The sequence below is a fragment of the Talpa occidentalis genome, unplaced genomic scaffold (assembly GCF_014898055.3).
Source record: "Talpa occidentalis isolate TD23 unplaced genomic scaffold, MPIMG_talOcc4v2.1 talOcc4.16, whole genome shotgun sequence".
NCBI classification, from domain to species: domain Eukaryota; kingdom Metazoa; phylum Chordata; class Mammalia; order Eulipotyphla; family Talpidae; genus Talpa; species Talpa occidentalis.
In genome coordinates this window covers 71,354,591-71,375,573 of record NW_023601653.1, presented here as the reverse complement: position 1 = coordinate 71,375,573, position 20,983 = coordinate 71,354,591, and the positions used below count along the sequence as shown (strand labels likewise).

At 38.0% G+C, this 20,983-nt stretch overlaps 3 protein-coding genes across 6 annotated transcripts in view; 2 read left to right on the top strand and 1 right to left on the bottom strand.

Annotated features, from left to right (window-relative positions):
• The window catches only part of CUNH12orf4 (chromosome unknown C12orf4 homolog), a 52,183-nt gene extending 32,481 nt beyond the window's left edge, over positions 1–19,702 (bottom strand). The window contains exon 1 of the mRNA XM_054696514.1: positions 19,640–19,702. The gene's annotated coding sequence lies outside the window, so the exon portion shown is untranslated. The remainder of the gene's footprint in view (positions 1–19,639) is intronic.
• RAD51AP1 (RAD51 associated protein 1) lies at positions 167–18,121 on the top strand. Its single transcript, XM_037514520.2, has 9 exons — positions 167–358; positions 3,165–3,214; positions 4,465–4,606; positions 6,952–7,061; positions 7,632–7,724; positions 8,815–8,964; positions 11,867–12,031; positions 13,724–13,861; positions 16,786–18,121. Exons 1-9 carry the CDS (start codon positions 342–344, stop codon positions 16,920–16,922), a joined length of 1,002 nt encoding a protein of 333 aa, XP_037370417.1. The 5' UTR covers positions 167–341; the 3' UTR covers positions 16,923–18,121.
• Positions 19,703–19,935: 233 nt separating the features above from the next.
• The window catches only part of DYRK4 (dual specificity tyrosine phosphorylation regulated kinase 4), a 39,234-nt gene continuing 38,186 nt past the window's right edge, over positions 19,936–20,983 (top strand). For 2 of the 4 annotated variants that reach the window (XM_054696510.1, XM_037514516.2), the window contains exon 1: positions 19,936–20,008. In XM_054696510.1, the coding sequence (XP_054552485.1) occupies positions 19,971–20,008 (38 nt within the window). In that variant the 5' untranslated portion in view covers positions 19,936–19,970. Of the gene's footprint in view, positions 20,009–20,765; positions 20,849–20,868; positions 20,893–20,983 lie in introns of those variants that run through there. The other 2 variants (XM_054696509.1, XM_054696511.1) reach the window with 2 other exon arrangements.

Genomic DNA, 20,983 nt, shown 5'->3' with positions numbered 1-20,983 from the left:
ATTATCAATTTAATCACTTAAAAGGTGCAACCAGGCGTGTTTCTACTGATATTATGTATTTCAGAGACCAAGCAGAAGCCAGTGTCGTGACGAAAGTGCGGCGGCAGAGCACAAACTCAGCCCTGGTGGACCGGATGCGGAAGGGCGGCGCCTCGGAAAGGTCGTAAACACACCCCGCTCTTCCTAGAGCGCACGCGCAGCTACAATGGTGGTTGGTAGCGATTGGAAGGCTGGTGGCAGGGGGCGGGGAGCGCCGAGATCTGGTTTTGGGCGGGAATAGAAACGGCCACTTCTGCCAACAAGAACTTGAAAGCTGCGAGTTTCCATCCTTGAATGGGACCATGGTGCGGCCTGTGAGGTGAGTAGGGGATGACATCGGCGGGGATGGAGAGAAAGAGGAAGATGCTGAAGACAACTTCTCCTAGCCACGATCGAGGGCAGGAAGCCGAGTAGGACGGAAGGTACCGATGGTGGCGAGGGATCTCCTGTTTACTGGCAAACCCTTGAGTCTCCAGCGAGAGCCACCCAGTCCTCTGAAACATCCTTCCAACTTTTCCCATCCCCTTGCTTCCCTTCGTAGCGATGGCCCCATTTAAACTAGTCCATGTGTTAACTTTAGAATAGCGCTTTATATTTCACTAGCCCCTTCTTAGCTGTTACTTCGTTTGTCTGTCACCCCAAATCTTTGATGTATGAAAGTGTAGATCTTCCTGTTTTGTCTTTTTAAGCTCCAATTCATAAAAGCCAGTTCATCTGAGTAACACAACTGGTGACAAGGGTACTCAAACCTAAGTCGCCTGACTCTAGATTCTCTATACTTTCCATTAGATGATTCGAAAGATTCCCCTACCTAACAAAATTGAATGCCAGGGAGACCTAGGGTCAGCCGTTGGTTCAGTAAAGCTATTGAATATATTTACTTCTGTGCTGTACTAGGTTACAGGAGGTTAGCTTCTAATGAAGAGGTGGAGTTAGGGGTCTAACACATGGCAATGACGTATAGAGTGAGAAAAAAGAAAACTCAACTTTAAATAGAGTAGTTAGGAATTGCCTCTCTGAATTACACACCAGCTAAGACATGAATGACAAAAAGGGACAAGCCAGTGAAAATATGGGTCAATCCAGGTGGAGGGAACAAGAGCTAAGTGTCTTTGAAGGATAGAAAATCACCAAAACTCTAGGTATCAGCATGAAGTTGGGAGAACTGTAGGGCATTAGGTCAGAGAAATAGGCAGGGGGAAGAGCAGATAGACTAAGGAAAGAAGAGACTGTAACAGTGCTCTAGGCAAGAAAAGAGCAGAAAGAGGGATTTAGTGTTGAAAGAAGTTGAGTATGGCTGGAAAATAAAGTTTGTGAGTTTGCATGTTGGGAAGGAAGGGTGCAGCTGCTCTAAGAAGAGCCTGGAGAGAGAAACAGGGTCATTGTAAACTGGGTTGAGAAGTTTAAATTTTGTCTTGAGAGCAATGGAATGTCATAGAAGGGTTTGAGAAAATAGCTTGAATTTTATTCTAAGTACAATGGGAAGGCAATGGAGAGTTTTAAACAAGGGAGGGAAATCTGATTTGGATTTTATAAAGTTTACTGGCTGCTGGTTGAGAATGAATGGACGGTGGGGTGACCAGAATGGGAGTAGGTTTAGCCAGTTAGGAGGCTGTTATATTACTGGGTGGTGGCTTGAGTAGGTTATTATCATTGGACATGGATGGAGCAGATGAATTTGCTGGCACACAACTACTTGCTATGAAGTAGTTGTGGAGGTAAGAGGGTGGAAAATAAGGAAGGATGGTTGACTTCATAATAGTTTTAACCTGAACTACCAAATGCATGATTTTTGTATTAACTGTGATGGGAAAGACCAGGAAAAGGAACAAGTTCAGGAGGTGTGGGAGATGCAGCATCCCATTTCAAACAAGTTAGGTTTGAAAAGAATTTTTAAACATCCAAGGAGAGAAGACATAGTCACTTTGTTTGGAACAGTAAATTTTAAATTTTTTCTTTGACCCTTTGTTTGGTTTCTCTATATTCCATATATAAGTTGTCGAAGTGTGGTTGTAGGCCCTAGTAGTGCCTCAGACCCTTTTGGGAGGTTTTTGAGGTCAAAACTATTTTCATGACTATACTGACACATTATTTGCTTTTTTTTTTTTTTTTTTTTCCCTCTCACTGTTCTGTCATTTGCTCTGTAATGGTGGTAAAACTGTGGACATCTTAGCAGGAATCAAGGCAGTGACACTAAACTGTATTAGTATCCATGGTATTCTTTACTGCTACACACTGAGTTTAAACAAAAGAAACATTGGTTTCACTTAAGAATATACTTGATGAAGCAATAAGAATCATATTCATTCTAGCTCAACTGTTAAGTAGGTTTTTAAATTTTATTTTACTGTTATTCAATCTCAGATTTTCCAAAAACAGTTTTCGTATTTTACTCTGCTCTCAAGTACTTCAACTCCAGAGAGTGAGAGAGTAACAACAGTAGACTTCTTTTTCACATCCTCTGTGAGGAAGTATGCAGAAAAGCCTTCTATGATGGTTGTCTTAAAGAAAAACACTATGACATTGAGTTGTGAGCAGAACTAGCTTTCCTTTCATGCCATTTTTACTTAAAGAACAATTTACTGACAAACTAGGTTATTCATACTTGGGTATTTGGCAGAAGATAGAAACAAAAACTTGAATAATGTTTCATATAGTGCGTAAGAGGGGAGGAAGGAAATTATCTTTTTAATAGCACTTCTAGTACACCTCTAAAGTAGTATAAAGATTTGTTTCAAGTGGCAAATTCACTCTCCATTTTCTAAGTGTCCATTATTTAGTATTGTGGGAAGATGAAAGAACATGGATTTCAGTGTCAAGTTTATATTCTAACATAAAGAAAACATATCACATATAAAGCAAAACAAAATACAATGGGAACTGATAAATGCCTAATTCTTTGTGAATTATCTTAATTCATTTTTTTAATTGGACATATCAAATATAGTTAAAATAACTTTCAGCAAATGCTAAATCCCTCCTATAAAATCAAATCATGTTTTAGATTTATGTATTCTTCAGGGAATTCAAACAATTTTCATTTACTCGAGAATATTAATGACCTTAAGGAACAGAGATAAAAATTGACATATGTATAAATGAAAATTTTTTTTTCTTGTTCATAGGCATAAGAAACCAGTCAATTATTCACAGTTTGAAGCCTCTGACAGTGATGGTAAGTAGAGTTTCTTATTTTTGCTTTAAAGATTTAGAAATGTCCTCAGGAATATAATTCAAATATACATATACATAAATGTATATATATATATTCAATACTTGAGATACACACACAAGTTAAATGTATGAGTTAAACAGTTATATATGTATAGATCTCAAATGTTGATTATAGTATGCAATTACATGTAAGATAGGTCCAGAAAACTAATTTTCTAAGCATTTGGAATAATTATGCTAGAATTACACTGACAGGAATCATGCAGGTAAGTGATAAATGAACAAGGCTAGGTGAAATTAATCTTTAGGTCTGAATTGCTATAGGTCCATGTTTCTCAAAGTGGAGTTCGTCTCTACTCCCTTCCTCTAAGAAGTAATACACTGTCTTTTGAGGCACAATTATATTACAGAATATAATGTGAAATCCCCATTAATTATACAATCAAAGCAATCCTTGAGCAGGAGACTTGAATAGATATTTTTCCAAAGGAGACATGTAGATAGCCAACTACCAAGTAGCCACTACGCTGGTACATGAGAAGATGCTCAATGTCATTAATCATTAGGGAAATGCAAATCAAAACCACAATGAGCTATTACTTCACACCTGATAGAATGGCTATTATCAGAAAGACAAGAGATAATATGTGTTGTCAAGGATGTGGCAGAAAGGAAACCTCTGTGCACTGTTGCTGGGAATGTAAATTGGTGTAGCATTATGGAAAACAGTCTGGGGATACATACAAAAATTGAAAATAGAATTACTATATAATGTTGTAATGTCACATTTGAATATTTATCCAAAGAAAATGAAAGATATCTGTACCCCCACCATCACTACAACGTTATTTACACTAGCCAAGATAAGGAAGCAATCTAAGTATCTATTGATGGATGAAGAGTTAAAGAAAATGTGGTGAATATATGCAAAGTAAACTGGACAGAGAAAGACAAATACATTGTATCATGTAACTTACATATGGGATCTAACACAATCAAACAAAAAATGCCAAACGCATAGATACAGAGAACAGATTTGTGGGTGTGAGAGGTGGGAGGTGGGCAAAATGGGTAAATGGGGTAAAAAATACAAAATTCTAGTTCTACAATAAAAAAGCAATGGGAATATAATCTACAGCATGGGGACTATAGTTAGTAGTACTAACATAAAAAAGAAAAATTTTATCTATTTTAACTACCTTAGGGGAAACTTTTCATATATTCTTTTGTTTTTAATTCACACATAACTAGATGATTTTGTTTCTGCAACTATACCTTCAAATAAGAAATCACGAACAACATCAGAGGAGTTAAAACTAGAAAAACCAAAACCTAAATTGAAGACTCTCCAGAAAGAAGACATCCCAGTACAAGAGAAAACCCCTAAAAAAAGGTGAGAGGTAAGATGTACAGTAAATAGATATTAGATGATTTCAATAGTTATGCAATTTTCTTGATATTAATTTGTATTTTTTCTGACTCATTTTAACTAGTTTTATCACATTTATCTTTTTTTTCCTAAGATTTATTTATTTATTTTTTTATTTATACAAGAGCTGGGGTACAGGCCAGATGCGCGGGAGGGTGAGAGAATTCACCAGATACAGAGCGGGGAACAGAACAGTCAGATTGACGAAATACACTCCTGAGGGGAGCAGCAGGTGAGACAGGAGAGGTCTGCTGCGCCATGTGGGTTGCTCTGAGGCCGGCGGGGACCGAACTGGCACTGCAGAGGCTGCGGACAGCTTCATAGCACTGTGTTCAACTGCCTGCGCCACCAGGGAGGCCCCACACATTTATATTTTTAATTAACATGCTTGTGATTTTATTAATTTTCTATCTTATTTGTGTTTACTCTAGTTTACCAGTTCCTGCTCTTATCATTATTACTTTACATTATTTCCTTTTAGTCCAAGTGGATTCACTTTTTTTTTTTTTTAAAGATATATTTATTTATTTACACAAGAACAAGGGTACAGGCCAGATGTGCGGGAGGGTGAGAGGATTCACCAGAGACAGAGCAGGGAACAGAACAGGCAAACTGACGAAATACACTGCTGAGGGGAACAGCGAGTGCGACAAGAGAGGTCTGCCACGCCATGTGGGACCCTCACCAGCCAGCTGGGATCGAACTGGCTCTGCAGAGGCTGTGGACAGCTTCTCAGAGCTGCACTCAACCGCCTGCGCCACCGGGGAGGCCCAACTTTGTTTTTCTTTTCCTAGGTCCTTTTCCTGGAGACTTCTACAGTGATTTAATTTCTTTATTATTTTCTCATAATCATTTGAAGTTATGCATTTCTCTCTAAGCATTAGTTTGCCTTCCATAAATTTTGATAGATGTTTTTTCCTCATCGTTCAATTTACAATATTTTCTCTTTTTTGTGTTATTTTTTGCTATTTTGTTTTTTTAAATTAATTTTTAAATTTTTTTTACATCATTGTTCATTTTTAAGCAATATTTGCTTCCTCCCATCCCCTCAGGTATAGTCCCCATAGAGTTTCCTTTACCAGTGCACCCGTGCACCATCACCTCAGTTCCCTATGCTCCTACCTCCCTCCCTCTGATCTCTCTCCTGCCTCCTCCCCTGCGGTACATTTCTGATTTATAATTGTGTTTTTGCTTTGTTGTATTTTGAACTGTTATTATTTTTTTACACTGATGTCTTACTTAGTTCCCCTATATTCCTGCTATAAGGAAAACCATCTGATATTTTTCTTTTTCCTTCCTCCTTTCACTGAGCATAGCTCCATCCACAATGCTGCAAATGGTATGAGTTTATCTTTTTGATTGCTGAATAATATTCCATTGTGTATATATATCACATCTTCTTGATCCAGTCATCTATTTTGGGGCATTTGGGTTGTTTACAGGTTTTACCTATATTACAATATTTTCTAATTGCTCTTGTGATCTTCTTTGATCCATGGGTTGTTAAAAGTTTCAATTTTGTTGAAAGGTTGTTAAAAAGTTCAATTTTGAAATACAGGCAACTTCTCATTTTTAATTATCATTTAATGTTATGAGTATACATTATAATACTGTATGATTTAAATCTTTTAAAATTTTTAGATACTTGTTTTTTTGACCCTATGTATTATGTAACTTGGTAAATAGTCTATGTGCATTTTTGGCCACCATGAAGAGGAGACATGATAATCTGCTTAGCTGGGATAATTATTAATATGTCTTATTTCTCTACCCTCCTCATTAATTGCAGTATCCTTGAGGGCACTTTCAGTTTCCTACCTAGTGCAGTGCTTAAGTAGCTTAAGTACTTGATGAAATATCTGTTAGAGTCTAGATTGTGGAGAACACATATAAAACAAAATAATTTAAATTTAATATAAGAGCTATAATAGCAGTTTAAGGAGGTATGGGTGAGGTCAAAGAAGATTTCTAAGTGAACTGATGTCGCAGCCAAGTCTTTATATTCTTGGTTAAGCGGGTACTTCCTACCTGGATGGAGCTAGTAGTAAGGAGAGACATTACAATGACAGGAAATAGTAGGTGCCGCAGCACATGCTTCTGCTTCTTGTCTGTTATACTAGAGGTAAAATGACTTTGTAGTGTTGTAGAGTGTTAACATTAAAGATTGATTCTGATTCTGATTATTATTCTAAAAACATTTTTATAAGGTTGGTAACTCCTAAATAGTATTCTGAAAACCTCAAATTTTGTTGTTTAGTTGAGATTGATATATTTAAATAGTCATTATATAATTTGTGTGTCTTCTTTAGGTTGGCTTTAGATGACAAGCTGTACCAGAGAGACTTAGAAGTCGCACTGGCTTTGTCAGTGAAGGAACTTCCAGTAGTCACCACTGATGTGGAAAAGTCTCAAGATGAAAGTAACTTCATTTTCTTTGTATTTTCTTATTTCTTTGGCTGACCCTTTACAGGAAAGTAGAGTTTTAATCGTTTGGGCTATAAATGGAATAATTTGCACAGGGTACAGCTGAATTCAGTATTTTATTTAGCTGCATAAATGTCATATATACACACATACAACTCTGCTTAACAACCAAAGTCAACTTGAGAACATGGAAGATCAGTCTGAATGTCTGAATTATACCTTTGTATACAGTGAAAATTGAATGTCTTGCTCAAATGAATTTATATATCCTAATTATCCATCTCCTTTCTCTTCAAACTCATATAGTTCAACATCACCTAATGATGGTAGTTTTTACTATTTATAAATGTTACAGATAATAATTTGGTAAGCACGTTCAGAAGACTTAAGAAATTTATGACACACTAGATTTCTCTGTGGGGATTTTCTCCTTTATATTTCTGGCAACTGTACAGCAGAGGGCAATAGTGATAGTCTGGAGAGGCAGAAATCATTAGTAGTAATCTATTTCTAGGCATTGCTTGATTAAGGTGCATCTAAATCTACTTTTCTTCCTTATATGTAGGCATTGAAAAACAAGTCAATAATGAAGCAGAAACAAAGAATAAGAATAAGTCTCCCCATATCTCTAATTGTAGTGTAGCCAGTGATTATTTAGGTAAGTTTTTAATATTAATCATGTGTATTTTTTCCATCAACAATTTTTTCCTTTTTACTTATTTTCTTACATAGTTCATTTTTATACAGTATTTGGTTTCTCCTTTATACAGTATTTGGTTCTCCCACCACGGTATCACCAGTGTTGTTTTTCTAATCTTTATTTCAACTCCAGAACCATAGCTAGAACCAAGATCTTCTTTAAATTTGTCAAGATTCTTTTCACCTCTTTTCCTTTGTTTCTTTATGTTTTAGTTTTCTTCTCTCTTACTGCAGACCCAGTTTCTTCCCTGGTAGACCATCATGGCTACCATGGTTTGTAGTTGACATTTGACCACTAAAGAAAGAGGCTGTATTTTCCCAGCTCCAGTTTCTTTTTATTATTATTATTATTTAAATTTTATTTTTATATTCCCCATACAATTACAGCCCCCTTATTTTGACCCCAATCCCTCCTTTCCCCACCCCCCACCCCCCATAGAGTATCTCTGGTTCATAGTTGTTTGTTGATTTTGATATTTTCTTTCTTATAGTTATTCTTTTTCCTGGTCCCTTATTTAAGTTTTCTATATTCCTGCTATGAGTGAGACCATCAGGTATTCTTCTTTTTCTTTCTGGCTTATTTCGCTGAGCTTGATCCCTTCCAGCTCCATCCATGTTGCTGCAAATTGCATGTATTTATCTTTTTTGAATGCTGAGTAATATTCCATGGTGTATATGTACAACATCTTCTTGATCTAGTCATCTATTTTTGGGCATTTGGGTTGTTTCCAAAGCTTAGCTATTGTAAATAGTCCAGCTCCAGTTTCTTGTGGAAAATTCTAGAGGAAAGAAATTCTTGGGGAAATGTTCTCTCAATTTGGATCTTGGACTTATCTTTAAACCAGACCCTGTTCCAGGAGACTGATATATTATAATTGATCCAGATTTATAAGCTATGTGGTGTGTTACTAGAAGCAGGGAAGCATTGAAGCTGGACAAATAAGACAGACAACAACAGGAAGCAGTAGGTTTCATAGAAGTGTTCTCTGTAATTTTTTAAATATTACCTATCACAAATTTTTCCATTGATTTTTATACCTCTCCTGAAGATTTAGATAAGATTACTGAGGAAGATGATTCTCATGGCGTCCAAGGGAAAAGAAAAGCAGCATCTAAAGCTGCAGCACAACAGAGGAAGATTCTTCTGGAAGGCAGTGATGGTGATAGTGCTGATGACTCTGAACCAGACTTTGTAGCTGGTAAGTTTTTTCTACCTCAAAATGAATCCTATGGCAATTCAGTAAAAATGTATGCAGAGCACTGTGCTCAATATTTGGTAGATGCAAGCTGGAGGAACACACAGGACAGTTACGCGCAGCCCTGGCATTCAGCTGTTTGGAGAAAGCTTTATCTGAAGGTGACCTGTAAGCCATGCCTTGAAAAATGAGTAGTATATAGGCGAACTAAAGAAGTAAAATGGCATTTCTGCCTGGTAGAAAGTCATTAGTAATGCAGTAGGCAAATGCAGGCTTGCAGGGAAGAATGTTGGAGAAGAGGCTAAATAGGCAGATTGGCTGGCACTAAAGCAAGGACAGTCTCAGACCCATTCTAAAAAGTACAGACTTTTGTCTTTAAGTTGTAGAAATTCATAAACTAGTTTGAGGTACAAAACCTATATTTTACTGTGAAAGTTGTTTTCAGATTTGTTCAGAAATAAGGGCAAATGGAAAGCACAGCAGCCTTAAACAGCATAAAGCTGTATTAATTAAACAATGAAAATAATCCATAAATTTATGCCAAATTATGCACTAATTAATATGCTGCCTACAAATAATGACAAATTTTTAATCAACATTTACTCAACAAACATCTAAGTTCCTAGTATATGCACTACACTAGGGACGCAGCCTTGAACAAAACAAACAGAGCTCCCACCCTGGTGGACCTTGACTTCTAGTGAGGGGAGAGTGACAACAACCAACTAAACACCTAATGTGTCAAGTGCCATGATAGAAGAGCTATGAAGAAAAGGAAGACAGGGTAGGGCCCAGAAATCTGCATTGTTAACCAATACCTGCCCCCCTATCCCTGACCCAGGTGATTGCAAGGCAGGCAGTCTATGGATATTACTTTGAGAAACAATGATGTGAGCACAACTCCAAAAAAGCAGGAGCCAGTGAGTGGTACTACCTTGAGGAAACATAGTGGAACGTGTATCCCAATTTAAGGTTACTTCATACAAAGAACCCAATATCATCAAAATAAGTCTTGGCAGTTTAAGTGTCTTGTTCAGGGCTAATAATTGTAGCACCTGCACACTGTCTGGATGCATGCTTGTCAAAAAAAATCAATAAGAATTCTAAAGTATTTTGCATGCCAATGAGATTAATTTTTTAATCTTTAATAAGGAATTAAAATGTTTGCTATGCTTGTGGGAATGAAATTACTTGCTGTTTGTTGGGATATATATATATATATATATCGCCATATATAAGCTATGGGTTATATTTCTAGAGGTATAATAGATATTTGAAAAGGAGACTTTTATATTCCAACCACAGATGATCTCTTTTAAGTCATTTTATAAAACAAAGGCTTTGTGGAAATCATGATTTGGATGGTGACTTTAAAATCTCCCCCCATAAAAATAAATAGTTAAGGACCTGAATAGACATTTTTCCATAGATGACACACAAATGGTCATTATCATTAATCATTAGAGAAATACAAATCAGGTTCAGATAGCACCTCAGTTGTACCATACCAAAAAAAAAAAAAACCATCTGTCTATCTATCTATCTATAGCAAACTATTGGTAGTTGTTGAGTGTGGTTATAGTTTATTGTCTACTGTTGTTTATGTTTGAAAATTTTCATATGTATTTTTACTTTTTATTTAAAATATATCATTTTTTATAGATTGGAAGGTGTTATATCAGTGGTATAACAATGGTTATCTCTGAGTAGTGAGATTAGGGAGTGGATTTTCTTCTTGAAACCTCTGTATGGTCTATGTTTTCTGCATTTATAATGTAAAAAATATAAAACATCTTTTTATTAAAGTAGGACTAATCCTTATTTATACTTTTTTGGGGTGTACTCTTTTTTTTTAGATTTTTTTTTTTGTGCATACAAGAGCTGGGGTACACTCCAGAGATGCGGGGGGTGAGATGATTCACCAGAGACAGTGGGGAACAGAACAGGCGGACTAACTGAAATACACTGCCGAGGCGGGGAGCGGGCAAGTCAGGTGAAGTCTGCTGCGCCATGTGGGTGGCTCCCTGGCCGCCCAGGGATCGAACTCTGTGCTGCAGAAGCTGCTAATTGCTTCACAGCGCAGTGCTTAACCTCTCGCACCACCAGGGAGGCCCTTTTGGGATTTACTCTTTATAAAACATGATTTTCTAATCCTGTCCTCCATGCAGAAAAATAAAAGCATCATTGTTTAACTGTTGGGTATGCTGATGTTTTTTTTCTGGAGCAACTGCAGCTACATTCCTCAGTCCATTCCTGGCTTATATTTGTCCCATGCAGTACAAAAAGGAGTTTGTGATAAGGTAGAGGTGTGTCGCAAATGAAATCCTCTAGAGGCTTATCAGTTAGGATTGTTGAGGTGTAATTAGTCTCTTCTTAGTTCCCAAGGGTTTTTATTCTAGAATGCTGAATGACGTATTTGTGATTAAAGGAAGGTATTGTGTTACTATTACCATCAAGGTCATCATTTTGAAAAAAATAGCTACTGTTGTTCCTTACCATTCTTTCCAGAAGTTACTGAGTTAAACTGGTAAAATCAGAAGTAGAGACACTAATAGGAAATTGTAATGATGATAGGAATAGAAAACAATTCTGTTTTGCTGACTATATGTTAGTTGTTATTCTAAATACTTTACCTGTGTTAATTCACTTAATCCGCACAACAACTCTATGATGTAGGGTTTATGGGAATGTCCACTTTGTACTTTGGAAACTCAGGCACAGACAAGTTAGTGACCTGTCTGAGATCCCATAGCATGTACGTACAGGGACCAGGATTCAAACCCAGGAACCATATTCTCAGCCACACCATTGCTTTGCACAGCACAAAAATCTGGTGCAAAGGCCGTAGATGAAGTTCGACCTCACTTTTTAGAACAAAGATGAAATATATAATTTTCTGCTTCAGGTGAAGAGTCTGAGGATGATTCTGATTTTGATGAAAGTGAAGATGATGATGAAAATTTCACTGTAAGGAAAAGTAAAGTTAAAGAAATTAAAAAGAAAGAAGTGAAGGGCAAATCCCCAGTTGCAAGAAAAGAGAAGAAAACCAAGTCCAAATTTAGTTCTTTGGGTAAGTTTAGTCCAAAACACTTAATTTTATAAAGGAAATGTATTTGGCTCTTATCTTTTACCTCGTCCTCCTGAACATTTTGCCAGGGTTCATTTCTGTTAAAGTACTTGTAAGAAGGCAGGCGGGGTGGGAAGGGAGAAACGCAGACAAACATGTGGGGCCACTCCCTGGCTAGCACTTTCTCTGATTACCTCCTGTTAGCACTGACAGACATCTTTGGAGGTAGCTCTTCTCACCAGCCTTTACAGCAGAAGCTGGGCTCAGAGGGGATAAAGAATGTGTTGGAATCCTTATAACTAACTTAAACGAGGGGCTAAAATTTCCACAAAGATTTGTTCATTCAGAGCCTAAACTATCCTCTGAACCACAATTTCTCCAGACAATGGAACAGGGTAGTCTGCATAATACTAATTTCTTGCTTTCACACTAGATTTAGTCTGTGATCTGTGGACCTTTCTCTACATGCTTGAGACTGCTTCTTTGAAATTATCAAAACATTCAGTTATAGACCATTTTTACAATAAAACTCAGAATTTGTGACGACTCAAACATGGATTACATGGATTTGTATAAAAGAAGTGGGACAGAAAATTTGAGTTCATAATAGATGATTGATTATTGTAAGTGTAACTTCTGCTATGATAGACTTATGGTATTTATGATTATCCGCTTTGGATAGATCATTGTAAAATATAGCATCCATTAGCTGCATTTGTTTTCTTTATTCTTTATTTCTTTCTTTATTTTCATGTCTTCGTTGTTTGATACACTGTTTTTAGACTAAGATAGCCGTTACTTAGATTCTGTTAGTGGGAGCTGCTCTGCCTTAGCTAGTATGATGCTGAACATTTACTAAAACTTTTGAGTCATATTCCTCCCTCTGCTCTACTCTGAATTAGTGAGATTTTGATTAGTGTTTTTAAATTGACAAATTCAACTTGTTTCCAGAAATTAGATTTCAAATGCAGGGGGTTTGCAATATAAAATTGTGTGTTAGTTTCCAATTGCTGTTGTAGCAAATTACCACAAACTTGTTGGCTTAAAACAACACATTTATTACTTTATAGTTCTGAAGGGCACAAGTTTGAAAATGGTTTCCACTGAGCTAAAAGTCAGGCTCTTGGCAGGGGTTCCTTTGTGGAGGCTATGGGAGAGAACCCATTTTCCAGCTTCTAGTGGCGATCTGTTTTCTTTGGTGACCCACCTCTGTCTTATAAAACCAGAAGCGGGGGTACTTTCTAATCTCACATATCTCACTCTCCTGCTTCTCATTTTTACTCACTATTGTACCATGGTTACAAGCATAGACTTTGGAGCTAGTCTTGGTTTCTAATCCTCACTGAGACTTTTAGCTATTAAACTCAGCTGTTAAACTGCAGGCAAGTTACTTAACCTCTCTGTTTCTTGTCTGAGAGTGGGGATAGTAGTATCTCTATCACAGTTGTACTCAGGGTTAAAGGTAGTGTATGCAATATGCTTACCACTATACTTAGCATATATATGCTCATAAGAGGGCTAGTTTTTAATTTCTCAATGAATATCTGTTCCTTAATAAAAGCTTTTCAAATTTATAATTGCCTTTTTTCAAATTTTATAAGACTATGTAGCTTTGTAATTTTTACATATACATGCTTCACGTTTTCTCCCTGTTTGACAAACTTTGTATATTTTTCAAATACATGACTTCGGTAGACTCTGCTCCAGCTGCCGTCAAACCAGAATGTCAGCCCTCACCAAAAATGATGTCTCTTTCTTCAGAAGCCACTAGGAAACCATTGCAAATACTCAGTCCTTCAGCAGAAAGCAAGAGACCCAAGTGGGTCCCACCAGGTATGGTATATTTCCTTACCAAGGGCCAGGGCTAAGAAAATTACTCGTAGTAGACTGTTTTCCCTACTTCTAAATGTTTCTCAGTTTCCATGAGAGCATTTCTCCATATCACATATTCCTCAAAACCAAGATTTTTAGTTGTTGCATTTATTTATCATTCCCTTATATTGCTGATTGCTTACTCTTTTTCATTGTTATAAAGTTGCAATAAGCTCAAACATCATTATTTTAGAATTCTGTGAAAATGACCCTGATTATTTTCTTGGAACAAATTACTAGCAGTAAAATTACCATGTCAAAGAGTATTAACATTTGATTCCTGATATTTTTGTTAACAAATCTATTTACTCAAGATTTGCTAATCTTCACAGTTTAACTGAAGCCTCAGAACTTATATGTGAGAAGTCAAGCATTTAACAAATGCCCTAGCAAGCTCAACCTCCAGCTCTTAGAAATTTGACCTCTTTCTTTCTTTTGCTCTAATGCCAGTTCTCACTGCTCCATCAAGAATTCTTTGAGCTTCACTTACTTGACATTACTAAAAACCTAATCTGGACTCTGTTCACTTCTTAATCAAATTATTAGTGGCTTCCTAATGAGTCCAGTTTCCCTCATCCAACCACATAAACCCTTTGCTCCAGTGAAACGGATGCATTTTTTTGTTCCTTAATTAGTATGAGAACCTCTCCTTATCCTCTCTCTCTCTCTCTGGTTTGTCTTCTTCATTTGTCCCCTCTCCTTTTCTAAGTCATTCCATCTGTTTTTTCCAGTGACATTTCTTGATTGGTGCACAGTGGTCATTCCCCTAATGATAACTGTATAGATTTAGGGATGAGACTGCTTGATTACTTAATTTTTCTTAATCTTCATTTCATCATCTGAAATATCAGGTGTATGTAACTGTTAGACTTATTCTGGTTTACAAATTACAAGATTTTAATGGGGATTCAAAACTCTTTTAGAGAAGGGTTCCTTTGCTTGGTTAATTACTGAAATAATGATGCCATGTCATTTAAAGAATAGTCCTTAGTATATTTCTCCTGAGAATAGTGATTCCCCAACAAAAGAAATTTAAAGGAAGTGACATATGGCTGTAGAAATATAAAAGGTAGCATAATCAGGTAGGTTAAAAGGAAGTATCAAAATGATGGATAAGGAATTAGTGTAAAGAACAAAGTGCTTATAGATTTATTGTGTGAAAAGGCAAGGCAAGTAATGTGAGTGACTGAATTGGGCCCATGTAGGAAACTTGACTGAGTGGGGACTGTGCTAAACTGGTGAGCTCATCCCCTTTGGAAGGAAGCAGTTGTTTAACATTATCCATTGTTCAAGAGAAGCCATAAATACGGATTTTTATGTGAAATCTCTTAGTTTTTAAAAGTTGACTTTTTTAGGGGCCTCCCCAGTGGCGCAGCGGTTGAGCGCTGGGTTGCGAAGCTGCCCGCGGCCTCTGCGGTGCCGGTTCGATCCCCGGCTGCTCCCCGGCCACTGGAGGAGGGTCCCACATGGCGCGCAGACCTCTCCTGCCGCCCGCTGCTCCCCTCAGCAGTGTACTTCGGTCCTTCTGCCTGCTCTGCTCCCTGCTCTGGCTCTGGTGAATTCTCTCACCCTCCCATGCTTCTGATTGTACCCAGTGCATGTATAAACAAAAAACAACAAACAAACAAATAAATAAATAAAACAAAAACATGCATCTATTAAAAAAAAAAAAATATTTAAAAATAAATAAATAAATAAAAGTTGACTTTTTTAAAACACCACATGCACTGAACAATATATGTAATTGTTGAATTTGCCTCTCAGGCTGCCAGTTAGTTACCTGTCTTATATAAATTTGAGACCCTGGTAGGAATATGAGCCAAGGACATAAACATGCTAATGCTCCAAGAAATAAAACTAGAAATGAATATAAAAGGAATTGTGGCCTCACTAGTAATTAAGTTAATATAAATTTAAAAATGATGCATTTTTATACCTCTTAAGCTGGAAAGTTGTATAATCTAGTATACTTTGGGTTGTGAAGTAGCAGGCATATTTACTTACCGTAATTTTATAATCCCTTTATAAGACAGCTTGACAAGAGCCATAAAAATAAGCCCATCCTTTGATCTAAGAACTAATCTTGGAAATTTATTCCTTAATGAATTCAAAAGAAGAAAAAATGGGAAGATTTCTTATAACCATTTATAGCAAAATGGTGAGAAACTAGAAACAACCCAGGTTTGCTGTAATTTGATTAAGATAGGACACATGCATGCAATTAAAAATGATAAATTAGCAGCTCTCTTGCCTTTCTGTGGGATCTTTTTTCTTCCTCTTTTTCCTAATAAACCTGCCCTTTTAAAATTTAAAAAAAAAAAAAAAAGGATGGATATCAGATGGCTGGAAACATGAAAGTGTTTATGAATTTTCACCTTAAAGAGGTGCCCACAGATGTTCATCTGGCACAGTTGTGATCAACTCTGAACATATGTGCTAAACTAAGGAATTTAATACTTGGTGAGAATCATTGCCTTGTTCGAAGGGTAACATAAAACTTAATAAATAAAAACGGTATTGGTCCTGTTTAAAGTTATTTACTATTAGAAAAATAGAGATTCATAGAATTAAGGAGTGCTTGTAAAAGTTCAAGGATTTTAAAAAATGCATTTGTTTTTTCTACTTTTATTGTGAGCATTTCTCTATGGCTTTACATTCATTGCTGTGTCCTGTTTTGACAAGTTAAAGTGGAAAGTTTTGGGGTCATTACCTTGGCTTGGGCCCTTAGAACGTTCCATTCTTTTGATCTAGTTTATAACTTCATAGAACCCGTATAGCACATGAATGCTTAACTACTTTTTTTATTTGCTCCTTTTGTTCTATAAATTGATCCTTGTTAAGAAATTTCCAACATGACCAGCATCAGGTGATATGTTTTCTTTCAGGAGTATCCGGAAGGAGCAGCAACAGCAGCAGCCCACTGGCAGGGGTGTCTGTTAAGTCCCCAAGTCACAGTCTCCGCCTTGGCTTGTCCAGATTAGCACGAGTTAAACCCCTGCATCCAAATGCCACTAGTGGCTGAGTATGGTAGCAAAGAAGTGTTTGAGTAAGAGAATTTGTTTTATACAGGTGATTCTACTTGAGGAGGATACTGTAATATAAAAGACTCCTTTAACATGTATAAATTATCTCTACCCATTTTGTGTTATGTTCCCTGAAAAGCTATTCAACACTTCAGCAAGAAACTTGTTTAAGAATTGTCTTGTACTGTCATTTCCTGCTAAAGGGCAGATTCTGTTTTCTTTATGTATAATAAGTTATTGCCATTAAGTGCTTGTCAGTTTGACAATGAAGCTCACATTACATGCTGCTCTTTCTGGCTTCATCTACTTTATGACACCTTCACTTTAACTGTTCAGAGTTTATCTGGCAAGAGGGAACATTCCCATTTCTTCCAAGAGATATTTCTGAAATTGTTTAAGCTGCATAGTCACTTTCATTGCAAGGATGTTTCCTATTTTAGTCAATTATTTTTATAGATAGAATTCAGAATTATTTTCCGAACGAAAACTATATTACGGCATATTTCCCCTACTTGGAAGTAGATGGTTATTGTACAACAAATAAAATTTCATGACAAGTTCTCATTGTCAAGACCTTTAGTAAAAATGAAAAAGTCTTAATATGCTCTTTTCCTTGATAGCATTGCTTCCATCTGTCTCTGAATGCCTACATTTCTTGATGAAATGAGTGCTTTGCCAAACATGTTATCCTTTTTGTTGTAAACATGGCAGGGGCAGAGGTGGGGCGGGAGGCAGTCACTTTTTGGTAAGCCAGTGCTTTCGAGGGTGGCTGTGGGTACTTACTGGCCCCTATTGCAATGTTAGATAATATGATAATACAGCTTTTCAGGAAGTTTAGATATGAATTCATTGTGAATAAAAACAATAATAGATATTTTATATTTATGGTAAGAATAGCTCTTGAACATTTTTTAATAAAAACTCTTCAAATCATGTTAACCATTAAAAAATGTGTAACACTTAGCTCAGTTCTTGGTTTATGGAAATTCCTATGTTAATGTGAAAATAAATAATTTAGAATAATCACCAAAGTGAGCATTTACCTCTTCTATTGTACATTCATTTTCTTATCTAGTTTATATTTTTACACTGTTTTACCACTTCACCTACCCCACCCCACCCCCTTTTGAAAATATGTTTTCCAGGTACATAGTACCTGGTATGCTGTATGGTGCAGTTCAACAATAAACTTTTTTGTCTGATATTTTAAATTGTTTATTTATTTTTGGATTTTTTTTTTTTTTTTTTTACTTGAGGTAACATTGGTTTAAAACACTATGCATGATTTAAGGGGCTAGGTTCACACCTTTCCAGATGTATGTTACCACTCCATACCACCACCAAAATACCCATAGTCCACCACAATCCATTGCCCCCCTCCCTTTTTAAACAATATTTATTAAAAACCTGCTCTGTGTTAGGTGCTGGTATTATCATCTGACAGCAGCATCATGAACCTGTTTTCTCCATGTTATTTATATTACTACTTTCTATAGAAAAATACCTAAAGTTTGTTAAAACTAGCCTTGCAGAAAGCATTAAAGGCCTTCTTAGTGTCACATCCAGGGTACATGTTTCTTATCTTATAGACCCTATTCATCATACTCTGCTAAATAATTTTACCTCCTCAATTCACATAACACCATAATTTTCTCCCACCTCCCTGCCTAATCATTGTTTTACAGCTTTCTAATCTTAGTACCTATACCTTCTTGAAGAGGCAGGCAGGGACCAGGCTAATTTGAAGCCTCTTTTGAACTCAATAAACAGACTAAGGTGTATGTGTGTGGATTTTAAGAGGTGTATTGATGTTCACATATTATTTTAGAAAACTCCCTCTGACAGTAATGGCCTGAAGAGTATGAATGTGACACGTTATAGTATCATATTCTGTGTGACATCACCCCTTCCCACCTCCCCTTTTTATCAAAGCTTAGGTGACTCCCCTCCAGCGGTCACCTCCATGCCAATGCTCCAAGTCAGGACCTTTGCTCCAGATGCCGTCGCCTGATGTCATCACTACATCCATCACATCTCATGCCCCCAGCATTTCCCCTCCTGTATTTTGTTGCTGAATGGTGCCATCAACAACTCAGGTGCCTAGGGCACTTGCACCCTCACCTCCAGGGCTGACAGTCCATTGCCCCAGTTGCTCAAGCCTCTCTCCTCGTGCTGCCCTTACTCTGAAACTTCTACTTCCAGCAGGCATCCATCCTTGTATTGATTAAGATACTTACTCTGGCTTCCTTTCCATACCATTATTGTCAAGAAGGAGTTCTCTAAAATAAAATGTGAACATCAACACCCCTTAAAATCCACACACATACACCTTAGCCTATTTATTGAGTTCACAAGAGACTTCGAACCAGACTGGACCCCACCTGCCTCTTCAAGGGCCTCCTGCTGGCCTGCACCGTGGTCCCTGCCACACCAGAGAGCTGACACCTGTGGTGCTTGTGGCCACATGAAGGGGCTTTCCACACTTTTCTTACTGGCCCTCTTTACATTGCTAATTCCCAATTCAACTGCAATCTTTCAAAAGGTCATTTGAATCTGTTTCCTTTCTGGACCAGACTATTCATTCCTCTGTCATTCAACTCTAACTTTGCTTTTCATGCTTTTAAAACCTGGTGCAGCATTAAGTGTTCAAAAAAGGATTCATTTGCGAATAAAATCTCTCCAGAGCTTTTGCTTTGCGTTTCTGGCAATCACGTACGTTTTGAAGAGGGGCAGGAGAGGGATAACTCCATGCGTGTGATCTGTGCGTTCCGTCCCAAGTTCTCCATCCTCAGATGTCCTTCAGTTCTCATCCTGCACATAAAGAATTGAGGAAAGAGAACGGGAGTCGGAGGAAGAGACAAGTGTTCTTCGGGCTACCGTGAAAGGAGGTTTGGGGCTGGACCACAGCCTAAGTCCTTTCAACTCCAGAGTCACAAAAAGGGTAGAAATAGTTTCTATAGCGACAGGGGAAGGGCGTGGTCCTCTCTCAGCCCCCGCGGGTTACCTGCCCGGACCCCCTGCTGCATCGGGCTGTCGGCGCCCTCCGGATGCAGCTCGACCTGCTTCCAGCCGGCGGCGGAGCAAAGTAAGGGCGGGCGAGGCGGTGGGGGGCTGGGGGGCCAGGCCCGGGGCTCCACAGAGAAGAAGCATCAGGGGCCCCCGGGGGGGCGGGGGGAGCAAGGGGAATGTAAAGGGTCTAGAATATTAAAAAGTAGGAGGCGGAGTGCGGGGTGGGAGGCGAGAAAGCGATGAGTATGGGTGGGGAAAGGACATCGATTTTCGATCTTGCTCTGAAGACCTGATTCCTCAGAAGCCACAGCAAATGGGCGGTTCTTTCCATAGAACGTTGCACCGCCGGCTGGGGCTGAATGTGAGATGGGCAGGAACTCAAAAGACCTGCCCTGAAACTCCTCGTACCCCTGACCTGACAACTTGGGGCACAAAACTCTGTCCCCCTCTTTCTTTATCTTCAATTTTGGTAGCCAAGACGGCACCCTGCCCCGGTGCCTCGCCTAGTCGAGGATCTGAATGATAGGAGCCTGTTCTGAGGCAGCCCTTGAGCACCCGCACTAGACACAAAAACACCTTCAGGAATGTGTGGCTCAAGCAGCCAGAGCAACAATTTCCTCCAAGTGGCGCTTGCCGCTCTAGGTAACTCCCAGTGTTGGCAAATGCTGCCCTTGAAAAGGGGGTGACCAGTGCAAATCTGGGACTTTTTCTTAAAAGTCTAGTTACTTTGTACTATTTGCTATGTTTGAAAGGTCTATCAGCCTCTACAGGGCCTAAGGGACTTGCACCCCTGACTTGTCTTAAAGGACTGATGGTCACTCATCTTAATTCAGGCTTCACTATCCAGGCTTCAATGGAGACTTGGCAGAAGTGTGAGGCCATTGAAATGGAAAGTTCAAGCTATGATAGGAGACATGTAAGCATCTGTGGGCGTTGGTCTTAATTACTTACCTGCAGTAGGTATGTAAAGTCTGGAAGTTGGGAGGAACTCTTCAAACATGGAGTGTGTCTAGTTAACTCTGTGACTTAAGTCTGTGTTTTCCTCTTCTGG

Bases quoted from the DNA above. Each gene is read 5' to 3' on its own strand.
- RAD51AP1 (XM_037514520.2), top strand. The intron at 4,607-6,951 runs GTGAGAGGTAAG...TGTCTTCTTTAG, and splicing joins GAGAAAACCCCTAAAAAAAG to GTTGGCTTTAGATGACAAGC. The intron at 7,725-8,814 runs GTAAGTTTTTAA...CCTCTCCTGAAG, and splicing joins TGTAGCCAGTGATTATTTAG to ATTTAGATAAGATTACTGAG.